A 26,870-nucleotide genomic window follows, 5' to 3' on the forward strand; every position below is an offset into this window, starting at 1 on the left:
AGTCATTGCGATCGGAAATCGTGCGCTCGCAAAACAGCGAGGGGCTGCTAATTTGAGTGACAGAATGTACCGTTAGTGGGTGGTAACAGGAGAAGGTGCTTGAAAACGGGGGAGTGGAGATCCGAACGCAGGCGTGCCAAACGGTAAAAGGGGCGCTTAATGGGAGTGCATAATTAGTAAAGGAGCGTCATCGACCACGTCACTTGGTTGTCTTTTAGCCTGAACTGCTCGCAGTGATAGCGGTAAGAAAAACCTACCACAAGCACTGCGAGCAGTTCAGATGCCTTTCGATGTACCCGATTAATCTAATAAATACCAGAGATGATGTGTGATGCGAACGGCAAAGGGGCGTCTTTACAAAATAGCGAGCAAATTTTTCGTTCGCTCACTCAGACATAGAGGCGTCAACAAAACGCAAAGAGCGAGCACTCAATTTAAATACCCGGACCCTTTTTTGGAACGACCGTCCGCAAATAGCGTCCGGCTCTGAATCAGGCCCTTAGTTGCTATGTATAAATTGTGCCTTGCAACAGAGTAATATATGGTGTTCTCCAGTGTTTAAAAGTAGACAAATATGAGCCCAATCAAAGTTCCAAGCTTAGGATAAATGCTCTAGTATTGTTATTTGTTAATTACCATCCTCAGTGGATATTTTGTATGTTGGAAAAGCGAGTTGGAGCTGAACTGCCACATGTTAGTTCCACCCACTGCTGTTGCTTAACTTAGCCAGCTAGCTCGATGCAACCTTTTGGCCTAAACTGGATGAAATCAATATTGTGAGCTGTGAGGTGGTCAGAATTGATTGGAAATTACTATAAATAAATGTTATTGAGGTTAATAATACTGTAGGAACAAAAACAGGCCCAAATTATGTGATTTCAGCTGTTTTTATGACTTTTTAGAAAGATATATATAGGTCCAAAACCAATACCAAAACACACAAGGGTGGTTTTGTAAATCCTAATCCAGATCCAAAACCCTGAAGGAGATACAGATCCAAAACCAAAACATAGGGGTCGGTGCACATACCTAAAAAAAATAAAAAAAAATAAATAAAAAAAAAAAAAATATATATATATATATATATATATATATATATATATTTCAGTTTTCTTTGAATATTTTTTTTTTTTTAAATAGGAAATTATTTTATTTCTTCACTGATGACACTTTTTTTTTAAAAGTTTAATTTTCCAAAGCAAAACTTAAGCATACAGTATATATTTTTTTCATGCTCTTTAATATCTGTAGATGTGGAACATATCCAAAGGGATTTAGTACAGCTAGTTAAAATGATCTCAGAATCCTAAAAAGGGATTTAATGGAACCGTTTCTTGATTTTAGTTAAATATCAGAGTCATAAGCTACTTTCCTTAAAGCAGCTGAGATCTTAAATTCCCTCAGCAGTAATGAAGTATTTTGCCTGTGGGGCATGAGAAGCGCCGCTGAAATGCTGTAGAGTGATTTTTATGTTTTTTTTTAATATATATGACAAAAAAACAAAAACTAGTTGAGTGTTCTGTATTAATTTACAGAGAACCCATGTTTTATGTGCAGTGCATTTTTGTGGTTAAAGCAATGGGGTGCAAAAATAAATTCTCTTGTAAATTATTTTTTTTTTGTAGAGTCGGGAACAGTTCATTGCTTTGAAATTATGCTAATCCCAAAACCTCCTGCGATCTCTCTTCTGCCACCTCTCTCAGCTCATTTCCATACACTTTCATTCCTGTCACACCCATTGCAGTCAATTATAGTGTTTAAAAAGTGCTGCAGTTGAACATTTCAAATGTATTTAGGTTTATTCTACTAAATAGTTATTATTTAAATTTTCTTTAACTCTTCTTATAGGGTACATACATGCTGTATTCATCCTAGAACCTCTTTTTTAAAAGCAATAAATATAATGGAGAAGTGATGCCACACTTTCCTACTATACAGTAGTTCTGACTCCTGATTAGTACTAAAACTGTACTTGTGATTAATGCAGAGTTGAGTCAACAATTTTATTAAGTGAACCAATATTCAGCTTATGAATATCCTAGGAACTAGTGACATCACTGACATCTTACCCACTTCCTAGCAGTGGCGTCACAAGGGAGGTGCGGGCCGCACCTGGGTGTCACCCGCCGAGGGGTGACACCAAAGTGCCGACTCCCCCTCAGTTACAGGAGCCGGGTGCTGCACTGTAGCATTATGTGTAGCTCTCGGCTCCTGTCACAGGGAGGGAGCCGGCACTGCACACAGACTGGTCCCTGGGATCAGTCCACAGTGACTAAAATGGGGGTTCGGGCTGCGAGGCCACGCTTTTGCCAGTGAGGCCACGCCCACTACCTGCGAGGCCATGACCCCTTTTTGGCAGCTCGTGCCTTCGCCGCACGTACTATAATCCTATCCACACCGGGTGTCACCACGAGGACGGACGCCACTGCTTCCTAGTGAAGTGAGCGGGATCCGGTCTAAAGATCTACAGTAAAAAGGTAGACAATGTCTAGATATACACCAGATGTTAGACAGTTAATAGGTCGACAGGGACAAAAGGTCGACACTCTACAGGTCGTCATGTAAGGTCGACATGTACAAATTGTCGCCATGGTCAAAAGGTCGACATTCAAATAGTCGACACAACAATGGTCGACACATGTTTTTTTTTCCTAACCCTAATCTTCACCCTATCCCACCCCTTGGTGCCTAACCCTAACCCTCCCTCCTGGTGCATGTCAACATGTCTACTTTTTCTTCCTCCTCTCCAGGTGATTAGTGCTACCATTCTTGTAATTTATTTAGCGCTACTATGAAGTGGATTAGCAGCTGGGGCTAGTACGGCCGCAGCACTTAATGTATGCTGCTGTGGAACTACACATGCCAGCATGCCCTGCGACAGTTATAGGCCACAGCAATTAATATATGCTGCTGCAGAACTACACATTTAAGCATGCTCTGCAACAGTTTCAGTAAGCCCTACCAGCAAATCTATGTCAGGGCATGCTGGCCTGTGTGGTTCCACAGCAGCTCTCAGTGAACACTATGGGCCAAATGTAATGGGGTTCAAGTTTTAGTTAAAATACAACTCACACCTGGTGCCGGGACTCACAAATGTAATAGCTTGCGAACTGTTGAGCTCGAGGCAACTACACTATGCGAGTGTGTGAGAGTATTTCCAGTGCTTAAAGTGATCCTAGAGAAGTGGTGGAACTCACCCTGCCCCCCCCCCGATGCAGTGTAAAAAAAAAGGGGCATGGTCTCAAAAGAAAGGGGCGTGGTCACATAATAGTATTCCCGATGCAAATTACGCCACACAGTAGCACAGCAGTGCCCCTTTTACACAATACCCACATTTGTGCCCCTTATACACAGTGCCCACAGTAGTAGTGCCCCTTATACAATGCCCACAGTAGTAGTGCCCCTTATACAATGCCCACAGCAGTAGTGCCCCTTACATATAATGCCCACTGTAGTGGTGTCCCTTACACATAATGTCCACTGTAGTGGTGCCCCTTATGCAATGCCCTCAGTAGTGGTGCCCCTTATGCAGAGCCCACAGTAGTGGTAGTGCCCCTAATGCAGTGCCCTCTGCAGTGGTGCCCCTTATGCAGTGCCCCCAGTAGTGGTAGTGCCCCTTATGCAGTGCCCACACTGGTAGTGCCCCTTATGCAGAGCCCACAGTAGTTGTAGTGCACCTTATGCAGTGCCCTCAGAAGTGGTGCCCCTTTAGCAGTGTCCCTACTAGAGGTAGTGCCCCTTAGGCAGTGCTCACAGTAGTGGTGCCCCATATACAGAGCCCCCCTTTTGAAGTGCCCCCAGGAGTGGTGCTCCCATTAGTAATCCCCCTGTAATAGTGCCCCCCAATAGTAGTGCCCCTAGTAGTAATGCCCCCAGTAGTAGTGCCCTTCTATAGTAATGCCCCAGTAGTAGCGCCGCCTGAGTAATGCCCCCAGTAGTAGTGCCCCTAGTAATGCCCCCTGAGTAATGCCCCAATAGTAATGTCCCCTGAGTAATGCCCCCAGTAGTAGTGCCCCCTGAGTAATGTCCCCAGTAGTATTGCCCCCTGTGTGATGCCCACTGTAGTTGTGCCCCCAGTAGTAGTGCCCCCTGAGTGATGCCCCCAGTAGTAGTGCCCTGAGTAATTCCCCCTGTAGTAATGTCCCCTATTGTGAAGCCGCTTACACACACACACAAAAAAAAAAATAATACTTACCTTAAGCCCTGCTCCTGTGTCCGCTGCCGTCTGGTCCCCTGGTCCGCCTGGCTGCTCCTCAGTCTAAACTATGGGAGAGACGTCATGAAGTCTCTCCCAAAGTGCACTGCACACAGCGGGACCTGGAAGCAGGAGCTCAGGAGAGCTTTCTAGCCTTCGGCTGCCGCAGGCGCTGAAGAGAGGGAGCCCGGGCACCCGCTGGTAACATGGAGCCTCCCTGCCGGGAGCCCGGGTGCCTGGCAAATGGAGCCTCCCTCTGGTGCTGGGGTTAGGTGGGTCGGAGGAGGCGGAACTCGTTCCGTCTCCAAATAGAAGTGTCGGAATGCAGTTTCACCCCATTCCGGCCCACTTTAACCCCTGAGTATTTCCTTTGTAAACGCACACATTTTAATGTGACTAGCATTAAAAGGTGCGAGTTATACAGAAGCCTTCATAGATCAGGGAGATACGTGAAGGCTTCTGTCTGTTAAAAATAAGTAGTGAATAAAAAATAAAAAAAATAAAAAAATGTGCGCTGCCAATAGGCATATCCAGCACCGGGCTCTGTAGAGCCTGTGCTGGTTTTTAAAATACTGGGAATAAAATGTGTAGGGTGCCCCTGTATCTTAAGAACCAGTGCAGAGTTTTCTGATTCGGTCCTGGATGTGGAAATACAGGGGACAAAATGAGTAGAGGACCCCTGTAATTTCCATAACCAGCACTGGACTCTTTCTAGTGGGGGGGGGGGGTAATGCCGCAGCCAGGGAACACTATCACCGGGTCCCTGGTTCAAGCATTACCCCTGACTGCTAGTCAGCCCATGCCGGGGATCCCTGGGAAGGTGGGGACCCCACCAATAAAGGGGTCCCCCTCTCCAGGGCACCATGGACCCGGGCTATCCCCGGCACCCCTGGCCGGTGGGTGCTGGGTTGATAATGTAAATGTGGTGTAAAAAATAGAAGTGAAAATATTGTATTTTGCAATAGAACTACAGGTCCCAGCAAGCCTCCCCCACATGCTGGTAATTGGAGAACCACAAGTACCAGCATGCGAGGCATTACGGGCCTGCTGGTAACTGTAGTTCACGTGCAAAATAAATATTTAAATAAACCCAGTACACACACTGTGACAGTACAATTTTATTTTAACATACACTCACACTCATACTCACAATCACTCATACTCAACTAGTATTCCTGTAGCCAATCATGTCCACTTCTCCATATTGCATCCACGGATACCTAAAAAAGAAAAAAAAAAATCCATGCTCACCTCATCCTATGCGTGGATCACGTCCTCTTCGGTCCATGTAGGCCTCCAGGGGATTAAAATATAAAAATGCCAAGTCCCGATCCATTATGAACAGGAGGAAGGGTATGTTTACACATAGACCCACGTGTGCCCAGTCATTGCAGAAGCCGCCAGGCAATCAGTGGGCGCCTCTGTAGAAGCTGGGAAATCTCCATTGTAGCCTTTGATGGTAACCACAAGGTTCACTTCAATTAACCTTGCGGTTACATAATTGGCTACAATGTAGTGGTTCCCACCATAGACTTTAATGGAGAATTCCCACCATTGAACACAGCTAATCAGAAGCGCTGCTGATCCTCATCATTATCAGGGCTTATTTTGCATCAGGGCCCAGCACCGGCAAATTGTACACCTCCTGACAAGCGCATATGCGTCTCTGGGGATGTAGTCAAAAGTTTGACAATGACAATGTTGACACCACAATGTTGACAGTTACGTTATCGACATTGTTAAAATGTAGACAAAGAATGTGTCGGGCAGGAGGATTACTGTAGCTTTAGGCTGCTGAAGGGTTATGCTGTGGGGGGGTTGGGGAACTAGAGGGAGGGATAGGAGCTTGTATTAGGGTTAGGGGAGAAATATTCACTCGAATGACAGAGGATCGTAGTTTGACCCCGAAGTCAGTCTCATGGCTGCTGAGGGCCAGGAAGTCACCGCTGGAGCTGCTGCAGCCATCGGAAACAGGTCAGTCAACGCCGAACAACTAGGGGTGATATGTCATCATTCTAACATGTCGACATTTCATCACTGTGTACTTGATGAATGTTGACATGGTCAACTTTGACATTATGACCATGTCATCATTCTACTGCCAACATGATGAATGTCGAAATTTTGATTGCCGACATAATTTATCGTTCCCAACCTGCATCTTTGTTGTGGTCTGCATGAGACACATTGTACTTACTGTGCTTGGACAACAATTGCATGCCTGTTCCATAAGTGTAAGAAGGTGTAATCGCAAAGTGTGTGGAAATCTACAGCTGGATGCGTTTATTTTTTGTGCACTTGCACAGTACAGAATAACACAATAAAATATGTTAGGCACAACTCTCCTCCAGCTCCGCTATCTGCAGCTGTAAAATATGATTATTTACATATTGTTTTATTGATTCTGTATTTATTGATTACTAGCTGGCATACCCGGTATTGCCCAAGTTGAAGACTGGACCCTGAAGTACACCTGCAGCCTTTATTTGTTTACATTCTCCTCACCTATAACCCCATTCCATTAATCCTGAAAAGGACCCCACTGTTTGCTAACATGCATGCAAACAGTGGCATAACTACCATGGGTGCAAGGGGTGCGAGCTGCCTCTGTGGCCTGCTGCTCCCCTTGCACCCAGCCACGCACACAACGTGGGCTGGTCCAGTCAGGGACGTCAAGGGGGGCCAGGGTGTCAGCGATGTTGATCTGGTGCCGCCCGCCAGCTGTAATCCAGTGCGCCAGCTGTTGCACTGGCAGACATTCATGGAGAGACACCGCCGGAGGTCGTGAGGCAATCAGAGATCGCTGATGGCAACCAATCAGCAATGCTCCGATTGGCTCGAGACCGGTGCAAGATTCAGATTGTGCTGGCGCTGTCTGTCCATGTCTGCCACAGTCTGCCGTTAGGCCAGCTGTAATTAGCTGGCGGCCTGGACCCCAAATCTACACGTGCTGACTGCTGATGGCACATAGGGGGAGGCGAGAGGCTGCTGGAGTGACACGGGGAGGTGAGTCACTCCAGCAGCCTCACCTCCCCGTGGAGCACATAGGGGGAGGTGAGTCATTGGGGGAGCAAAATGTGTAATTACTATTGTGTGGAATAATGTGTTATATGGTGCCTACTACATGTGGCATAATCTGTAAAGGGCATTACTGTGTGGTATAATGTGTGAGGGGCATTACTGTGTAGTGTAAGGAGCATTACTGTGTGGTATAATGTAGAAGGGGCACTACTACTGCATGGCATGTGTATAAGGGGTACTACTGTGTATCATAACCTGAATGGGCTATGTGTGGCATAAGCTTAATGGGGTCTGTGTGGCATAATATGAATGGGCTCTGTGTGGGGGAAAATGTATGTTTTTTTTTTTACCTATGGGGGGGGGTGCCTTTTTGAGATCTTGCTATGTTGTTCACAACGTTATAGTTACACCTTTGCATGCAAAAACAGAGGCTCTGGATTTAATATGAACTTGCATGAGTCATCAAATTTTCTCAGACTAAAGTTAACAGGCTACTTTTGTACAGTAGCTTTCTCACAGGTTTTTGGCAGACTGCCATTTTCCATTGGAGCCAGCATTGGAACCTGTGTAATTTAAGAGTGTCTCCATTTTTAGGGATTGTGTGACAGTGTGTGGCCCTGACAAAGGTTAAACCTAGGCAGAAATCTAATCCTGGTCAAACTACACCACCAGGCCAAATTTGGTGGAGCTAGGTCCAAAACTGTGCATAAAGGACACACAGATGGACAGACAGACAAACAGACGTGTTTTTTTGCTTATTATATAGACTGTTTTTAATTTTTATATGTTTGAAACTTTCTTCAGTTGCAAAAAAATTTAAAATACAACCCTGAATTTCTGCAAGTCCTAATATTATTAGAGTGAACCCATTTTGAGAACCAAAAATACATTTTGGCACGTTTCCCCCTCTAATGATCATTGATCAGGTACTGTAACTTGTGAGACATACTTAAAAAGTTTTGGTAATGCTTGGCTGTACTGGTAATGTTCTATACAAGGGACATTCATTTCAATTAAAGATGAAGGCAAGGGAACAGTCTGAATCTTTTCAGCAATAGCCTATAAGACTTCATATTAAAGAAATATCATGACTGAAAACATCAAATACAGGTGGTGATAATGAAACAGAATGGGAAAAGCTAAGACACAGCTGAACCCGAACGTGAACTGAGCTGAAAAGTTACAGGTTCAACTTTTTTTTCCCTAATGTATGTCTTTATTTTCAAGCAGATGGTTATGGATAAAATGAGAAGTAGCTGACACTTTGCCATATGAATTTAATCGGAACTTGATGGACAGGTTGGATATGTTCACGCTTTAAAGCAGCAGAATATGTGGGGATTATATTTGCTTGATATTTCTGTAAATGTTCCGTAGATCATAAGCCTACGTTATTCTGTAAGCTCTTGCCCACCATATCTAGATTTATTGCCATGAACTGAACTTCTAAAGAGAACTTCTATATCCAATAATTTTAGGCTTGTTCATGCCTTCCTGCACCTTTAGCTAAATCCATTGCTTTGTTTTTTGTAACTAATTAAGCAAAGTTTATTATTCGGTTGCCCATGGACACAACTCTGTAGTGCTCTCTTCATTGAATTGTTGGTGTAGTAGGTTTACTCATTACTATACATAACCCATTTATCAAGTGCTTATATCGTGCACTGAACTTGCCCACTGTAGACTCCAGGAAGAATGCCATTGGCAGGGGCAGCACCTGGAGTCTTTTCTTGACTAAGGCATTTGTCCTGGGAGGACGAGTGTTGACAAATGACAGTGTGGTTAAAGGGTTGGAGAGAATAGAATCGTGGGAGATGTTACTAAGCCGTGGTTGTTAGGAGAGGAGACTGTAGAGTAGTGTGCTGTAAGGACTGAGGTCCTGATTCAGAGATGTAGGTTCATCCGAGGATGAACGCACATCTCTGATGATGAATGGTCTGTGTCTGCGAAGGACCCTTTCTGTCCGTGTGTAGAACTGGTCCTGCGATTTCGCTCGCAGACCCCCAAGCAGCAGCATGGTTGACATGCTGCGGCGTTTGTGGGGGCATGCGTGGGTACCATTCCCAGAAACTGAGGCAAGTAATTTTTAAAAAAAACTTTTTCATGCACTTCTCTCAAATCTCATTTGACAGTCAATTCTCACCCCTCTGTTGCGAGTACTGCGAATAGGCATTTTTAATTGAATTGGGGAATTCTCGGGAGCGCGCTTCGATGCAAAGTCTGCTAGTTTCTGGAAACAAACTTGCTACTCACAATTCGCACCTAATTGGATTGACCCCATAGCTCGGTATCCCTCCCACACACACACACGTAGATAGTATGTCAACATTGTAAAGAGTGAAATGTTTGCAGAGTGAGGGCAAAACTCGTATTTATTCCCAGTACATTAATGTGCCAGCATGTTACATTGAGCAGCTGGAAAGGACCATCTGTGACCCCTATACAATACAATGAGCTTCAGTGTCCAACATATAGAGGGGTGTTGTGTGCAAAGCCAAAGTGTGTAATAAATTACATTTATGCATTTTATGGTGTCTTCACTATATTACATTCCATCATTTACCACAGAACTGCAGTGACTGCCATATAATGCAGAGAGCATAGAATATCAGTGACCACCATATAACGCAGAGAGCATCAGTGGCCACCATGTAATGCACAGAGTACCTGTGACTGTCGTGTAATACAGAGAGCATCAGTGACTGCCATATAATACAGAGTGCATCAGTGACTGCTATATAATACACAGTGCTTTAGTGACCAACATATAGGGGAGTGTTGTGTGAAAAGCTAGGATTTGTAAAAGTTGTCATATTTGCCACCGCTGCACCTCATACAGTATTTAATTACTTTGCTCCCTTCCTTTCTCATTCCTACAATCATGCAGGAACAACAGAGCAATAGACAGTAACCTGGCACTAATGCTGAATACACACGATACAACCTGCACAACCAAAGATATCGCTGATAGATTTCCCTCCAACTTTCTGTAGCGCAGGGCAAATGATTTTGGGTGTACACACTGATAGATATCTATGATAGATATTTTAGTGAAGTCATGTCTTTACAGAATAATCTTGACAAAATCGTCCAAGTTGGCCTGAATGTACGGTCGACCATACATATCGTTATCGTTCATGCGGGAATGCGCATCGTTGGTCGATCGTTCATTACATAAAAATGAACGATATGAACGATTATCATTGAATGATATCGTTATCATTCATATCGTTCAGGAATATAGTGTGTATGCAGCATAAGACAAGGCTAAAGGCTAACAGCAGAGGTGTCATCGGGTGCGCACCCTGGATAACCCCTGCTCGTCAGAGGCACTCCCAGCTGACAAGGAGGCGTGGCCTGAATAAAGGGGGCATGGCCTCACGGGGAGTCCTGTTAACATCAGTCCGAGGGCTGGGCTGCCCCCCGGAGACCTGGTAGTCTGCACTATCAGCTTCATTCAGCCCACACCTCCCACACCCCTCTCATGACGCCACTGGCTAACAGGTCTGAATTATATTTTAAAACATTATCTGATTTCTTTTTCTATTCCAGCCCTACTTTATTGCTGTAACCAGTATACATAGGGGGCTATTTATCAAAACTTGGAGAGAGCTAAAGTGGAGAGAGATAAAGTACAAACCAATCAGCTCCTGTTATTTTTAATTCACAGACTGTAAAATGGCAGTTAGGAGATGATTGGTTGGTACTTCTCTCCACTTTATCGCTCTCCAAGCTTTGATAAATCTCTCCCATAATTTGGGTATTTCAAATCCAGCACACAGCAGTCTCTTACTTGTCTCAGTCTGTGAGAGTCTGGACTGTCCATGGCTCCTCAGCTTGTATAACAGTGCTCAGCCACGCCTTTCTGCTGCTGGCCTCACCTCTCTTCTTCTCCAGACACTGCCTCCCTCCATACCGTAATCGGCTAGTGTGTCAACAGAGTGGTTGATTGAAGTGTGATTTATCATTGCCCTTCATTTTACAGCGTGAACATGCTCCCCCACTGACGCCTCCCTTTCTCTGTCACCCAGGGCAAGTGCCCCACCTGCTTCCCCTAACTACACCACTGTCTGTTATCACACCCATACACATTTGAAGCATGTTACGATCTGGTAATTCTCAATGAGAGAAATAAAGTGGAGAAATTGCCCATAGTGACCAATCAGCTCCTAGCTATCATTTATCTAGCACAGTCTATAAAAATGACAGTAGCTTCTTGTTGCTATGGGCAACTTCTCCACTTCTCTCTGGAAGGTTTGATACATCTTCCCTTGGTTCAGAGATATTACACTGTGGCTCAGATAATGAGAAAGATAGTTTAAGTGTATTGTACAATGTAGGACCTTTACATTTTAATCACATGATTACAATATAACACTTAAATCAGATCCAACTCAATCATTTTGGATAAAACCTTTTTTGCACCTAACCTGATTAGCAATTTATTTGTTCAAAAGTATAACGCAGTAATTAAGGAGTCATTCTTTGTGAATTCCTGATATAACACTGCACTTTAATTATGACCCTGACATTGTGGAATATATAAATATATATTTTTAAATTGTACACTCTAGTTTTTAAAGGTCACATTTTATTTACAGCCACATTATCTGCTATTATTTTCCTGTGCCGCATATCTATTATTTCTGAAGGGTAGACTCACTATAATTTTATTTAGTTTTCTCAGGATCTACGCACATTTATATGTAATATTTGATCCTTGCCAAATTTTCATTGTTAAACTTGCACTCAAGCAGCATGTAGCTATGAGTAATTTCTCTAATATAGTATATTACTGACAACTAAAGTGCTCCTTGCAGACCTTTTGTTATTTTTCATCCATTTATTTTTCATCCATTTATAAGGTTCTACCTTCATGATTTTCTGCATGATTAAACCATCTTTAGCAAAATTCACAGAAAATACAAAATCTTTTCAATTAGATCAACTTTCAGACTTGTTTCTAGGAAGTTTTATACGCCACTTAAGATATTTATTTAGAAAATTACAGTAGTTTTATCCCATAAGGTGATGGGATAATATGACGGCCGCTTTTACCATTAGGTAAACTAAAGCTGTGTACACATTAGACGATTGTTTGAAAGATTTGTCTGATTCCGACGGATCGTAACCATCGCATCTTGAGATCACACCTAATGCAGCTCCATCTGACAATCTCGTTAAGGATTTCCCACAAATTCGTGCAGTGTGTTCGCACTACCGGACGACCAAGCGTTAGGTTAACATTATATAGTTAATGATCTAAACACCAAATGATGCAAGATATATCGTTCGGTCACTTGGAAGATTGCACAGTGTGTGTGTACTAGATTGTTTGTGAGGGAGTTCAAGGGAAATCTGGACGACCATCGCATTGTTTGCTGATCGTCTAATGTGTACGCTGCTTAAGGCAGTCACCTAGAGTGCCAACATTTTGGGAATGCCTAAAAGATTAATAAGTGACATCATGTCAAACATACTGGTTTGGTATTTTTTACTGCGATGCCACCCAAATTTAACGCCAGCGATCCATGGGACTTTAATTAAACACAACTCCTTCCTCATTGGCAAAAATTGTGGAATAGGTGATGTATTACAGGTTGCTACAATTGGTCCGCAGCACCGTAGAGAGGGCAAAACAATAAGACAGTAGAATACAGTAGACAAATAGCACTACAAACCGTAACATGATGCAAGTGGTGCAATGTAAATAGTCAGCGTAAGCTGAAACCTGTACCTATTAGTATGGGCATAGATAATGGGTCTAGGTCATCTGACGAAATGAAAACAACAAAAGAGTGGATTCCAGGGGCAGAGAGCACAAAGAGGAGGTATAAAGCAACGGTGGCCAACTTGTAGCTCCTGAGCCACATGTGGCTCTTCCGGTGATCTGATGCGGCTTCCCTGACTGACACTGGCTCCTCTGATAGGTTCGCAGATGTTCAGAGGAGGCCGTCCTTTGTTGCAGCAGTCTGTGGGTCAGTGTAAGGGGAGCTAAGGACAGGAAACAAGAGTGGGAGAATTGGAGGGTGCAAGAAGGTGAGGTAGACTGCGTGGTGACATGGATAAATAGTGAACTGATATGCTTTTATGAACAGGTGGGTATTAACATACAGACTGGGACAAGTTGATGGAATAAAGGAGAATATTCCAATGGTGGGGGGCAACACAGGAGAAATCTTGGATTCTGGAGTGAGATGTGGTAATTAGAGGGGAGTAAAGAGGTAATTTTATGACCAAAGAGGGTTAGAGGAAGTGTATATGGAGAATAGGTTGGAGATGTCAGGAGTAGTGGAGTTGTAGAGGACCTCATATGTGATGTTGAGGAGTTTGAAGAAGAGTCTGTGGGGGAAGGGGAGTCAGTGATGGGCTTGCGAGAGAAGGGAGGAAGTTATGGAGCAGCGGGAGAGCAAGATAAGTTGAGCTGCAGCATTGAGTACAGTTTGGAGAGAAGAAAGATGGGAGTGGGGGTGTAGAGTGAGGAGAAGGCTGCAGCAGTCGAATAGATGATTAGCGAGTTTTGGTGGCATCCTGAGAGAGGAAGGTTCTGATGTGAGTAATGTTTCAGAGCTGTAACCAACAGGATAGGGCAAGAGATTAAATGTGGAGGATGAAGGAGAGGAAAGAATCAAGAATAACTCCCAGGCAGCAGAGTTGGGGAACAGGGGAGATAGTGGTATTGTTGACAGTGATAGAGAGGCTAGGATGGGAGGAGACTCTAGAAGGAAGGAAAACATTGAGGTCAGTTTTGGCCATGTGGAGTTTGAGAAAGCCGCATATCTATCCAGGAGACACCAGAGAGGCAACTGAAACCTGAGAGATGAGAGAAGGAGAGAGATCTGGAGGGGAGAGGTAGAGTATCATCTGCATAAGGATGAGGTGTACAGAAAAAAGAGGCCAAGGACAGAACCCTGGGGGGTGCCCATGGGAAGAATGAATGTGGGGGAGGTGGAACCAGAGACAGAGGAGGAGTGGTTGGTGAGGTAAGAGAAAGGAAGGTCTCGGAGAGGTTCATGTTCAGAATGGTATGCAGTAGGAGAGGGTGGTCCATGGTGTTAAAGGCCGCAGAGAGGTCCAAAAGGATGAGTAGAAAGTAGTGGCCCCTGAATTAAGCTGAGAGAAATTTTTTGGTGACTTTGACCAGGCGGTTTCAGTGCAATGGAGATCGAAGATAGAGTTAATAGAGAGGTGGCAGATGAGACAGTTGTAGACAAGCCGCTCAAGTATTTTAGATGTGAATGGGAGCACAAAAATTGGGCAGTAATTAGAGAGTGATGTGTGGTCAAGATTTGTTTTTTTAAGAATGGGTGAAAAAAAGTTTGAAGGATGAGGGGAAGATGCCAGTGGAGAGGGGTATATTGAAGAGGTGTGCAAGGTGAGAGTAGGCAGTAGGGAAGAGGGAACGAAGGAAGCGAGACAAGATGGGAACCAAGGGAGGAGGTTGAGGGGGGAGAAGATAAAATAAGCGACTGGCCTCCGTCACCTGTGGTGGGGCGGAAGAAGCACATGGGTATGTGGCAGGATAGAGGGAAGGTTGGTGTGGTATGGACAAAGGTGGGGGCAATGTTGTAGAGAGTGGAGTGAGGTTGTAGAAGGAGGTCATCTGGCTGGGGCAGGCCAGGGTGGATAGAGAGGAGAGTATCAAGCAAAGAGGAAACAATAGTGGGGTCAAGAGCAGGTCCGGATTAAAGGGGGGGCGACAGGGGCGATCATCCCTGGGCTCCCAAACCTGAAGGGCCCCCACACCCAGCCATCGGGGTTAAAGTGAACCGGAGGACACAGAACCAGTTCCGTCTCCTCCGGACACCTAACCCCGGTGCCGCATGGAGACACCAGACGCCCGCTGAGATTGTAAGCAGCGGGCGCCCGGCTCCCTCCCCGCAGCGGCAGCCAGAGCCGGAGACTAGAGCTCACTCGTGAGCTCCGGCTTCCGGCTCAGGCAGTGAACTATGGGAGAGACGTCATAGTGCAGAGGAGCAGCACCAGCCGAGTGGATCAGAAGGCAGCGGGAGCAGGGCTTAAGGTAAGTATGATTTTTTTTTTCTCTTTAGCGCAAGCGGTTTTTCCACTGCTGGGGGGGACATTACTCGGGGGGGACATTACTACTGGGGGCATTACTACAGGGGGCATTACTCGGGGGGACATTACTACTGGGGGCATTACTCTGGAGGGGGGAATTACTACTGGGGGCATTACTCGGGGGGGGCATTACTACTGGAGGCATTACTCGAGGGGGACATTACTACAGAGGACATTACTCAGGTGGGGGGGCATTACTACTGGTGCCTCTACCACAGGGGGCATTACTACTGGTGCCACTACCACAGGGGGCACAACTACAGGGGTATTACTACTGGGGGTATTTATACAGGGGGCATTACTATTGGGAACACTACTACTGAGGGTATAACTACAGGGGGCATTGAATAGGGGGCACTGCATAAGGGGCAACACTCCTGGGGGCACTACTACTGGGTGCACTGCATAAAGGGCACGCAATAGGGGCCCCCACATGTTTGTTGCCCAGGGGCCCCCACAGACCTTAATCTGGCCCTGGTCAAGAGTGATGAGATTGCATCTAGTAATGGCAGATTTGGGTGTGGGGAGGGGTGCAGGAGATGATGAGAGAGTGAAGGAGAGGAGAAAGTGGTCAGAGAGTCAGATGGGAGAGTTGGAGAAGTCAGAGAGAGTGCATAGGTGAGAGAAGACAAGATCAACAGCAGCAGCATCATCTAACAAATGCCAGCTCATTTAGAGGCAGGCTACTCTGTGTATCACCGGTTTCACTAAGAGGCATACCGCTGAGAACCTCTTAGAAAAACTCAGGGAAATCATTGCATAATGGCTTACCTCGCTTGGACTCTCCACGGGATTTGTGATTTCTGACAATGCCACCAAAAAAGTGAGAGCAGCAAAAGGCCATCCAAGGCTACACAATGGCCGATGACATAAGGAAAGGAGTGGGAATGCACCCTAGTCAAGCGCAGTGGAGAATAATTTCCATGTTGTGCAAGGTTTTCTTGCCTTCTGCTTTGAACCTTGCACTAATGACCTGATTCTGACTCCGGCTATAACTGACTTTGCTTCTACTTACTCCCTTGGCCAATCCTTACTAACCTGTGTACTAGAACTCTGATTGCTGACTACTCTTTACCTCTTTGTCTCCAGTCTATCATACTACTGTATTTAATTTATGTTTTATGTAATTCATTTATTTTTTTTACTTGTTTCTAGATGACAAAATTGCAAATGCAATTTGTCCTTTTCTTTATGGAGGTATTAGTATTTGTGCTGTTTTTCCCTTTATAAAATTTACAAAAATACAATTGAGTAAAGCACAGAAACTACATATATCACATTGATATTACGTACACACCATCCAATTGGTTGGCTACTTACTTTTTACAAAGAGAACTTGCTTTAACATTTTAAAGCCACTGTAAACCAAACAAATATATTATATACAGTTACACACAAGGGCATAAAGTGAATTTATTATACGTAATGATGGATGTAACTTATGCTTGGAGTCACAGAAGTCATATTTATTACATAATCATGTTACTATTTAATAACTAGCTTAACACAACTCCGTTTTGACTGGGTGTGGTATAAAGGATCGACAGTAAGAAGGTTTACATTCAATAGGTCGACAATAGGTCAGTTGGTCGAACTGCAATAAGTCAACATGGACAAAAGGTTGACTGACAAAAGGTCAACAGGGTTAAAAGGCCATGTTCACACAAAGGGTCGACATGTTTTTTGTTATTTTAACCCTAATCCGAACCCTCACCCTAGTGCCTAACCCTAACCCTCCTCCTGGTGCCTAACCCTAACCATCCTCCTGGTGCCTAACCCTAACCATCCCCCTAGTGCCTAACCCTAACCTTTCTCCTGGTGCCTAACCCTAACCTTCCTACTGGTGCATAACCTAACCACCCTCCTGGTGCCTAACCCTAACCGTCCCCCTAGTGCCTAAACCTAACCATAGCCTAACCCTAACTTTCAACCCTAGTGCCTAACCCCAACTGTCCCCTCAGGCAGACTAACCCTAGCCCTCCCCCAAGTCCCTTACCCTCACCCTAACCCCAACCCCTAAAATGTTTTTTTTTTTTTTAAACATTAAAAAAACTACCTGATGACCATTTTTGTGTTGAACTTGTTGACATTTTAACCCCTTCAACCTTTTGCACTGTCGATCTATTGCATGTCGACAATCTGGTGTCAACCTATTGACTGTTGACCTAGTCATTGTCGACCTTTTATCCGGATCCCGTTTTGACTTTGGTATTCACATACTATTTACTTTATTATTACAATTTGCAGAACACCTCAGATAAAAACTTACTTCTATGAGACTTCCCTCTGGATGGTATTTCCCACCATTTCAATACATGAGAAGTGATGAGGACAATATTTTCATTTTCCCCACTCCTCTTTGGTTGACACTATACTTTCATCCAAACAAAACACAGGCGATTTCCTTTTTAATATTATTGAAACAAGATAGAATAAAGGGGCTCAATCCAGATTCGTTGTACATTACAGCTGCCAAAGATGGAGAACTAGGGCAAAAATTGACTACTAGAAAGAGGGTAATTTAGTACTAATAATATTAAATTGTTTTAATAAGAATGAGCTCTTAGTTAACAAATTCCCAATTGGTATGAAGAAGGGGAGGGCTATCAGGGACGATGGTATAAAGCTCATAGTCCTTTTGTAGGGATGTGCCATCTTGATGATGTAGTTAGATCTGGCCCCCAAAGAGGCCTGAGTATATTGCACCAACTCACTATCGGCGAACATACCAAGAACCAGGCTTAGTCTCTTGTGTCAGAACATGGCACCAGACAAGGTGGGCACTAGATTTGGATATAAAAATGCTGGGTGCTATTAATATCCACTCTACCAACACCCAACATGCATGGGTAGTCTGCTATAGGGTTCCGAACTTCACCACCAAACACATGGTGATTTATTTCCAAAGGTAAATGCTACATTTTCTCCACTGTTCCTGTAAAAAATGCATTCTAGTAATCTGAACAATAGCATACTGCTAAGAATTGTTACTTGCAAGTACTAATTTGTTATTATTCATTTTACCATCAATCATCTGTCACCTATCAAAAGCTCCAACATATTAAAATATTTAAGGGCAATCACTACTGATTGTGCTACCACACATATGAAGTTAATATCTTAAAATTGCAAACCTCTTTTCTCAGACCGTGGGGATAATAACTGTATTACGAATGCCTATTCTTTTATCAGATTCATGCAGAATTCATTCTGTGCTGAATGTAATCCAGGTGCCTGTGAGTTTTAGCTGAAGAAGGGGAGGGTGGGGAATAAAACATTTGATTTTCCTAACACTGATGTTGTCCTTATATGTATTTTTCACTTCAGGTACAAGAAAATTGTTCTGCCAGTTTCAATATGGCACTCTCTTCATCATGTTTGCTTCCATACGCGTGTCAGAGACCTACACGGCTACAAGGCATCAACAGAATATTCACGGTAATAATTATTGGCTACCTAGGCATCAGGACTGCTTTCTAAAATAATGGTAGAGCAGGCAGGAAAGTGGAAAAAAAAAGTGCACACTCTTGGGTCAGTTTTAGGCCAGTGAAATAGAATTACATTGTGATTTTCTAAGCCCTGTTTTAAAGCTGTGACTGGTACTGTCAGGGACAGAAATATTCCATTTAATTGCATAAGGCTTATCTAGGCAGGATTTTTCGAAAACACTTGTGAATCAATAGCAAAAATAATTTCTGCGTTCTTCCACCAAATGGCTCATATTTTTAATATTGAATGCAACATGTATTTTAAAAGGATTATTCTACAATCATCATTTTGAAAGTTGCACAGATATTTGCTTCCCCCTAATCTTGGCGCACTTCCTCCAAGACATCAACATTTCAAATTAAATTGAAACCATAGAGAGGTAATGTTCCCTTCCATCCTCCCTGCAGGCTGTGCCACATTTAAATACGCTTTAAATCCATACTGTAGGTGACGTTCTACATCCTCTACATCAAATGTTGTGTCTTTTCAAACATATACTTATCGCAGATTTCTAACTCATTTTGCCATTATTGCGTTCTCAGAGAAGGCAATGGTTCATCTGTTGATAATCTGCAAGATTACTACTTTAAGGTGTCCCAGTATTCAGGCTTTGGCAAGACTGCAGCTAAGTACTTTATATTTGATATGCAAAGCCGGGACACATTGTATGAAGTACGACACTGGGGTCATCATAGCACGCTTGACTAGCTTCACAAATAAAAACACATTATCAGGGACAAGACCAATTTTTCCTGTGCTCTAGTGCTTTGTATAAATGCACCCAAAGCAATTTATTTTATTATCCTGCTGTGGATTAGATGATTTATTTTGGCATATAACATAAATGCATAGATAGCAGTTTAAGGCAACGGCGTGTAGTGTTATTGTAGCTACAGTATAACACAATATCAGATAATTTGTAGAGATGCTATTATTTTCTGAATAATTTAGAGTTTGCAAATGATGTAATACTTAATTATTCTAGCCTCAGTGAAACCTTATAATTAATTTGCCTTCGAGAAACTGATTTGATTTAACTCTAGTATATTGTGCAGGTCTTATTACATGTCATAACATGAGCCGCCCCGGACTCAGCTGCTCTGTTGGTTTGTACAGTATGTAATGTGATGATGAGAAAAGGACAGGGCTGAGCTTTGGAAGGGATGACAGGTTGGGAATGGTGGGGAGGGCTTTGAAGAATCTTCCCATTTATCCATTTCTTGCTCTCACAGCATCGTATGATGCCAACTTATCTTAGCTACCCTAAACCACTTTGCCATATCTTTTCCTTGTTCTGCCATCCCTCCATTCCTCCAGTGTTTTCTTTCTTTGCTCTACTTGCTGTTTACTCCTAAATACCTACATCTACAGTATTTTTATGAGATTTCTTTCCATCTCTTCAAGCATATGAAGACATGTTTGTCCTCCTCACGCCTTTGTGACACGGCCCCCCCATACCCGGGCTTGTAAGGGCTCTCGACGTCCCTGGTCAACAGGTCAAAAATAATATGCTTTGCAGCTTGATGAAATGGTCCATCTGCTGCTACCTCATATAGGGCTCTATTTATTAGCATTGTTTTTACTAAAATAAGTGAAAAAGGGTGTTTTCACACCCTTTTCCCATTATTTTAGTTTCACCTACAGTTACTATAGGGCAATTGGAGTAGAATTCGTAAAATTCTACTCCAACCCCTAAGTATCACTTATTTTTTGTAAGCATATCACATTTCCCATAATTGTAATGGGAAATGTGATCTGACCAAAGTTACTAAAAATAAATTGTAAAAAAATACCGGGGAAAGCCCTGTGATAATAACGCCACCCGGAGGTGATGTTATCCAGGGTCTCCCCCGGTTACTGGGCTCCTACTCTGCTTTATAAGGCAGAGCAGAGCCGGGAGCCGGCCCCAGTGATCAGCTGTGTGGTCTAAACAGACCACATGCTGATACACTGCAAAAAAAAAAAAAAGAAAAAAAAAAAATTCATTTACTTGACTCCATGGACTGGTGGTTGGGGTTCCGGTAATGACTCCCATCCGGTCAGCTGGTTTCCCATGCAGCACCTCGGCCCGGTCATCAGGTGATCGGGTCCCAGTGCAGTATGGGATATCAGCTGACCGGAGGCATGGAAGACATCACCAGAGCATCGATGACTGCAGGTAGGTGCTATTAAGGGAGGGGGGGTCGCGGGGGGGTCTGTGATCACGGGGGGGCAGGGCTTAGTGTCGGGGGCAGGGGGTAGCAGCGGCGGCCGGTCGGCGCATGCACACTAGTCACAGTATTTTTTTGCGAAAATATCATGACTAGAGTGCGGAGGGGGTTCGCAGGGACAGAGCTTTCTCACAAGCTCTGTCCCTGCAAGGGATTTGTAGTAAATCCCTGTGATATTGCCTGAATTCACAATGCGAATTAATTTGGTAATATCACACTACAATCTGCATTCATTATGCGGATTGTAGTAAATAGAGCCCTACAGGGCAATTGGAGTAGAATTCATAAAATTCTACTCCAACCCCTAAGTATCACTTATTTTTAGTAAGCAGATTGCATTTCCCATAATTGTAATGGGAAATGTGATCTGACCAAAGTTCTAAAAATAAATTGTAAAAAAATACTGGAGAAAGCCCTGTGATAATAGCGCCAACTGGAGGTGGCATTATCCAGGGTCTTCCCCGGTTACCGGACTCCTGCCCTGCTCTAACGGGGAGAGCTGAGCCCGGAGCCGGCCCCAGTAATCAGCTGTGTGGTCTAAACAGACTGTATTTTTTTGCGAAAATACCGTGCCTAGTGTGAGGATGGGATTCGCAGGGACAGAGCTTTCTCGCAAGCTCTGTCCCTGCAAGGGATTTGTAGTAAATCCCTGTGATATTGCCTGAATTCGCAATGCGAATTCAGTCAGTAATATCACACTACAATCTGCATTGCAAATGCGGATTGTAGTAAATAGAGCCCATAGTGATAAAATAATTATTAGTTTCAAGATCACTGTATCTAGCTCTTTTCAGGTGGGAACTGAAACCTAGACTTTAAAGTGCTGCGATCACAAAGTCACTGATTAGTACAGAGTTGGAAACACTCTACAGCCGCAGTACTGAAATTAGTAGTGGCAGCAGGACACAACCTTGTTCATCCCCTCACATGGACCAGCCAGTGGGGTAGGGGAGGCACAATCAAATACATCCAACTGTTCTGTGTGTCATGAGGAAATGACAGGTGATCACACTTGCAAAGCATGTCATTGTAGCATTAACGTTATCTATGATGAACCAGACTTTGGGCCTGATTCAGCAGAGGACGGATTTGCTATTGCAGCTAACATGTTAGCGGCTGTGATAGCACTAATATGGTAATGCAGTAGGAGGCGTCTAGCCTCCTGCATGCATTACTGATCCGAGCTGCATTTAGAACACAGCATCAAATCATCTGCGTGTAAAACGGCTGTCTAAGTGACCCATGGGGTCACGCAAGCCGACCGATGCAGATACACAAGTGATGCCAGAAAATCTCCATCAGCCGACAGATCCTAGTCTCATCACTCCCCCCCAACGGCGGCAGCACGCCTCTGTTTTGGGAAACGGAGGCCGTCGACTCCCTGTCCAGAAACGGTAGCAGACTCTCAATCACTGACAGTTTTCTGCTGGACTGTGTGTGGGATTGCAGACCCGATAATCGGGAATCTGCAACCAGCAGTACATGCTAGCCAGGCCCTTTGATATGGGCATGATAGCTATGCACTGTGTTTCATTAGCAAAAATGAACAGACATGTTTCTTATAAGAAGAATCAGGCCAACATAGGTAGCAAAGCAAGCAGCAAAAAAAACAAAATAAGTACAAGTAACAAAAAGATATCAGCTGCTGTATTAGAAACAATGGGGAGAGATTTATCAAATGGTGGAGAGAGATACAGTGGAGAAGTTGCCCATACCAACCAATCAGCTTCTAAGTGCCATATTACAGGCTGTGACAGAAGCCGATTTGTTGCCATGAGCAACTTCTCCACTTTATCTCTTTCCAAGATTTGATAAATCTCCCCCCATTTGGGGAAAAAGACAAAGGGGGAGATGTATCAAACCTTAGACAGAGATAAAGTGGATAATTTGCCCATAGCAACTATTCAGCTTTTAGCTATCATTTATGTAACACAGTCTATAAAATGTTATGGTGCATACACACGGTCAGATTTTCTGTCAGATCTGAACGCTAATGATTGTAAAAATCGTACAATCAAATCATATCTGAAAGAAAATCTGACATGTGGGTCTGCAGCGGTGAACGATGTGCGTTCCCGTTTGTCAGATAACGATATCTGACATCTGATGTGTTTGCAGTCAGATTTTGGACGATTACATTCATTTTAATACTGTGAAATCGTTCAAATCGTTCAATCGATCATCTGACATATCTGACCGTGTGTATGCACCAATAATAGTTGGAAGCTGATTGGTCTCCGCTTTATTTCTCTCCAAGGTTTGATACATCTGCCCCCACAGTGAGAATATAATTGTGCTTGAATTGTCCTTGAATTAAATCTTACCACTAGATAGTAATCAGGAAGAGTCAGTCCGTTCAGGATCAGACAGCTTTATTGGACCCGGTGATGTAGGGAGCTGGAAACTTGCACCCTTATTGTAGATATGCAGTTCTCCTCTGCTGCAGGGGTCCAGAATCAGTTTTTGGTTTATATTGTGATGACAATGAATTCCCAAAATCCAGTAAGGAGCTTCAGGGTGAGAAATCACTTGGGGGAGATGTACTGTATTGAGCCTCCTAAAGAGTGGAGAAGTGGACCAGTGGAGAAATTGCCCATTTCAACCAATCAGCTTTGAGGTAGCATTTATCAATTGTTCTATAAAATGATAGGTAGAAGCTGATTGGTAGTGATTAAATAAAATTCATAAAGTGTAATTGTAGTGCTTAGGAACATCAACGCGTATTGGATGACCAAGCTTCTCGTCCAGATAAACACCAACCACAATCCTGAAATGAAACAAAAAGACAAGGGCGCCTCCTGGTGCAATATTGTATGAACACTACCAATGTGTATAAAAGGACTTATATATACAGTATATAAAACAAGAAGACAAGGACAAACTTTTTATTTGTTGAAAAAAAAATATATACATATCTATATATAAATATATAGCTATATACATTTTGGGTGCAACAATTATAAATAACAGTGAATAAATATATTATTGGCAAGCAGCTCCTAAAACTGGGGTCAATTCAACCATCCCCAAAATTCAAGAAATACAAAACAAATTTTGGGATAACAAGTATAAACAAATATAATTATATATACAATAACTACCGAAAATGAGCGCTGAGCCAATATTCAGTTTCACAAATTATTATAACATCCATTTAATAAAAACACACAAATATATGCACTACACATGAATAAAATACACACACAATAAATATAAATAATGATCTCAAACCTATATAAATCATAGCCACATATAATAAATAGATTAATTGGGATCACCCCTGCAGAAGGTATCAGAGCTAAAACCCGGGTTATTGCAGGGTTAACCCGGGTAGCTCCTTGGTGTGAAAGGGCAATCCAACCCAGGTAACTTGCAGGGTTTAACACGGGAATGACCTGTGAAACCCTGCAGTGTAAAGGGCGCGATCCGGGTCACGATGTCCTGGAGCGTGCCGCATGCCGAAAGAGCCGGGTCACTGCAGACCCACCTCTGGTGTGAATGGCGATGACTCAGGAAATTCCTGGGTTGGCGCTGGCTAAATTCCGGGTCTGATCCGGTTTGAAACCCTGGACTCGATTCAGACCCGCTCGCTAGATGCGTTCGCATGCAGCGAAAGTATGCAAATCCATGATCGCACGGCATGGCAATAGCACGCCCACTAGATATTAGCTCTGTGTATGCAGACACCCACCAGCCTGTCTTAAGACGCCCACTTTCCCACGTCATGTCCAGGAAGTGTATGTAACCATCGGTAACATTGAGTACCATCTGATGCGATCACAGCACTCGTGGCTGTCCATAACCTACCGCAAGCACTGCGAGTGATTCAGTGTGATTTACAACCATGTGATGTGTACAATGACACTGTGTCTTAATTGTGCACGCCTCTTAAACGGCGTTAAGACGCGCAGGCACGCCTGCGTTCGCACCACCACTCCCCCGCTTTCATGGACCATCCTCTGTCACCACCCACAAACATCTTGTCGCGCATGCACACTGCGATACGTATGCATTCGCAGATTGCAAAATCTGGCTTGCTGCTTGCGAATGCAACCTAGCGAGCGGGTCTGAATCAGGCCCCGTGTTCCAACCTCCGGGCCAGACCCAGAATTTAGGTATAAAAGCAGTATAAGTAGATATTTGGGTAATAGATCTGTTTGAGGGTAGCAATATTAGGACAAAGATAAAGGGCCTGATTCAGACCCGCTCACGAGCGCATAATGCTCGCAAGCGGGTCGATGGTCGGGCAGTGAACACGCGCGGCGTGCACTCTGCACGTGCGTGAGCCCTGTAGCGAGTGAATTTTCACTCGTTGCGGGACTCACTGCAAGACAGGGTGGCTTTCGATTGTGATTGACAGCTTGCCCCGTTTTGTAGGCATGCAGGGGGGGTGGCTGGACAAACGGAGGCATTCCTGAAGGATAGTGCAATAATCCTGTCCAAAGAGAATCCAGTGATAATAGATCAATGTTGGTAACACCCGGGGAGAGAAGGATGCCTCCGCTCAATCTCTCTATAGAGAGATAGTCCAAAGCGGTCCATACACGGTGCGATAAAGCAGCCGATCTGACTGATTGGTGCGATTTGGCTGCCACACCGTGTATGGGCCTGATGTCGGCCAAAGTGCGCTTCCGTGGGGTCGTACATCGCAGGGGATGCGATGTACAATCCCCTACAACGCTATGCGGTTGAGGCAGAGGGGAGCCAGCATATCAGGCGGTCGGCCATCCGATCACAGTGGGTGTGGGGACCGCCCGATATGTCGGATGTTGGTTCCCCTGTCACCTCGCGCGATGCTTTCACACCGTGTATGGCCAGCATAATAATTTACAGTCCATTAAGGTTTAATCTCTCTCATGGATCACTGATCTGTAACTTGCATAGTCCGGAATTAGAATACTTCATTTAGTGCACAGAGGCAGTGTCCATTAGTTGTTTAGCAATAAGTGTAAGCAGCTACAGAGTGTCAGTTAGCCAATTCCTCATTATTTGTATTGTATCTAGTGAGGCCAGTGCTTAAGTAGGAGCTAGATGAACGTCTCTTGATGCAGCATCAGCTTCAGAAAATGTCCAGAACTTGTCCCCTGAAAACTGGCTTGAAAATGATGCTGCCGTTACGCTTTTCTCTGCTGCAAGCACTAGCAATTTCTTCAGAGGGTTTAAATCAAACCAGGAAGCATATCTTATGTTTAACACTAATGGAGTGACTAGATGGGGAAGACTTTGGCGCAGACGGTTAGTTTAACAAATGTTGCAACAATTGAAACTAACATTCCCTGTTTATAAAGTATAGAAGATACTGGCCCTGATTCAGAGCCGGTCGCTATTTGCGCTCGCTCGTCCAGAAAATAGGGGTGGCTATTCAAATGAACCATTCGCTGTTTGCGGTCTGTTCACGCCTCTAGGTCTGAACGAGCGAACAAAACTTGCGGTCATTTTTTGGGAAACTACGCCCCCTGGCCTCTCGCATCCGACGTCATGTCCGCTATTTATTAGATTAATCGAGTACATCGAACAGGGTATGAACTGCTCGCTATTCTTGTGGTTGGTTTTTGCTACCACAATTTTGCGAGCAGTTCTGGCTAAAAAAAACCCAGTGACATGGTCAATGACGCTGCTGTTTTAATTATGCACACCCATAAAACGCCCGTTTTGACCTTTAAGCACGCCAGCGTTCTGATTTCCATTCCCCGTTTTCAAGCACCTTCCCCTGTTACCACCCACATACGCCTCATCCTGTCACTCAAATTAGCAGGCATTCGCTATTTTGCGAGCACATGAATTTCGGCCGCACTGACTGGTTCGCGCATGCGTATAACGATCCGTACGCATGCGCAGTTTGGCAAACATCGCTCGGAGCGAACGAGCTGCCGCTT

At 44.0% G+C, this 26,870-nt stretch overlaps 1 protein-coding gene across 4 annotated transcripts in view; it reads left to right on the forward strand.

The window, feature by feature from the left end:
• DNTT (DNA nucleotidylexotransferase) overlaps positions 1-26,870 on the forward strand; it is a 473,464-nt gene that overhangs the window by 80,521 nt on the left and 366,073 nt on the right. For 2 of the 4 annotated variants that reach the window (XM_088477001.1, XM_088477002.1), the window contains exons 4-5: positions 17,261-17,286; positions 18,655-18,733. In XM_088477001.1, coding sequence (XP_088333127.1) covers positions 17,261-17,286; positions 18,655-18,733 — 105 coding nt within the window. Of the gene's footprint in view, positions 1-17,260; positions 17,287-18,622; positions 18,734-26,870 lie in introns of all 4 variants that reach the window. The other 2 variants (XM_088477000.1, XM_088476999.1) reach the window with 1 other exon arrangement.

This window comes from Taudactylus pleione, unplaced genomic scaffold (assembly GCF_031769625.1).
Source record: "Taudactylus pleione unplaced genomic scaffold, aTauple2 ptg000198l, whole genome shotgun sequence".
Classification (NCBI taxonomy): Eukaryota; Metazoa; Chordata; class Amphibia; order Anura; family Myobatrachidae; genus Taudactylus; species Taudactylus pleione.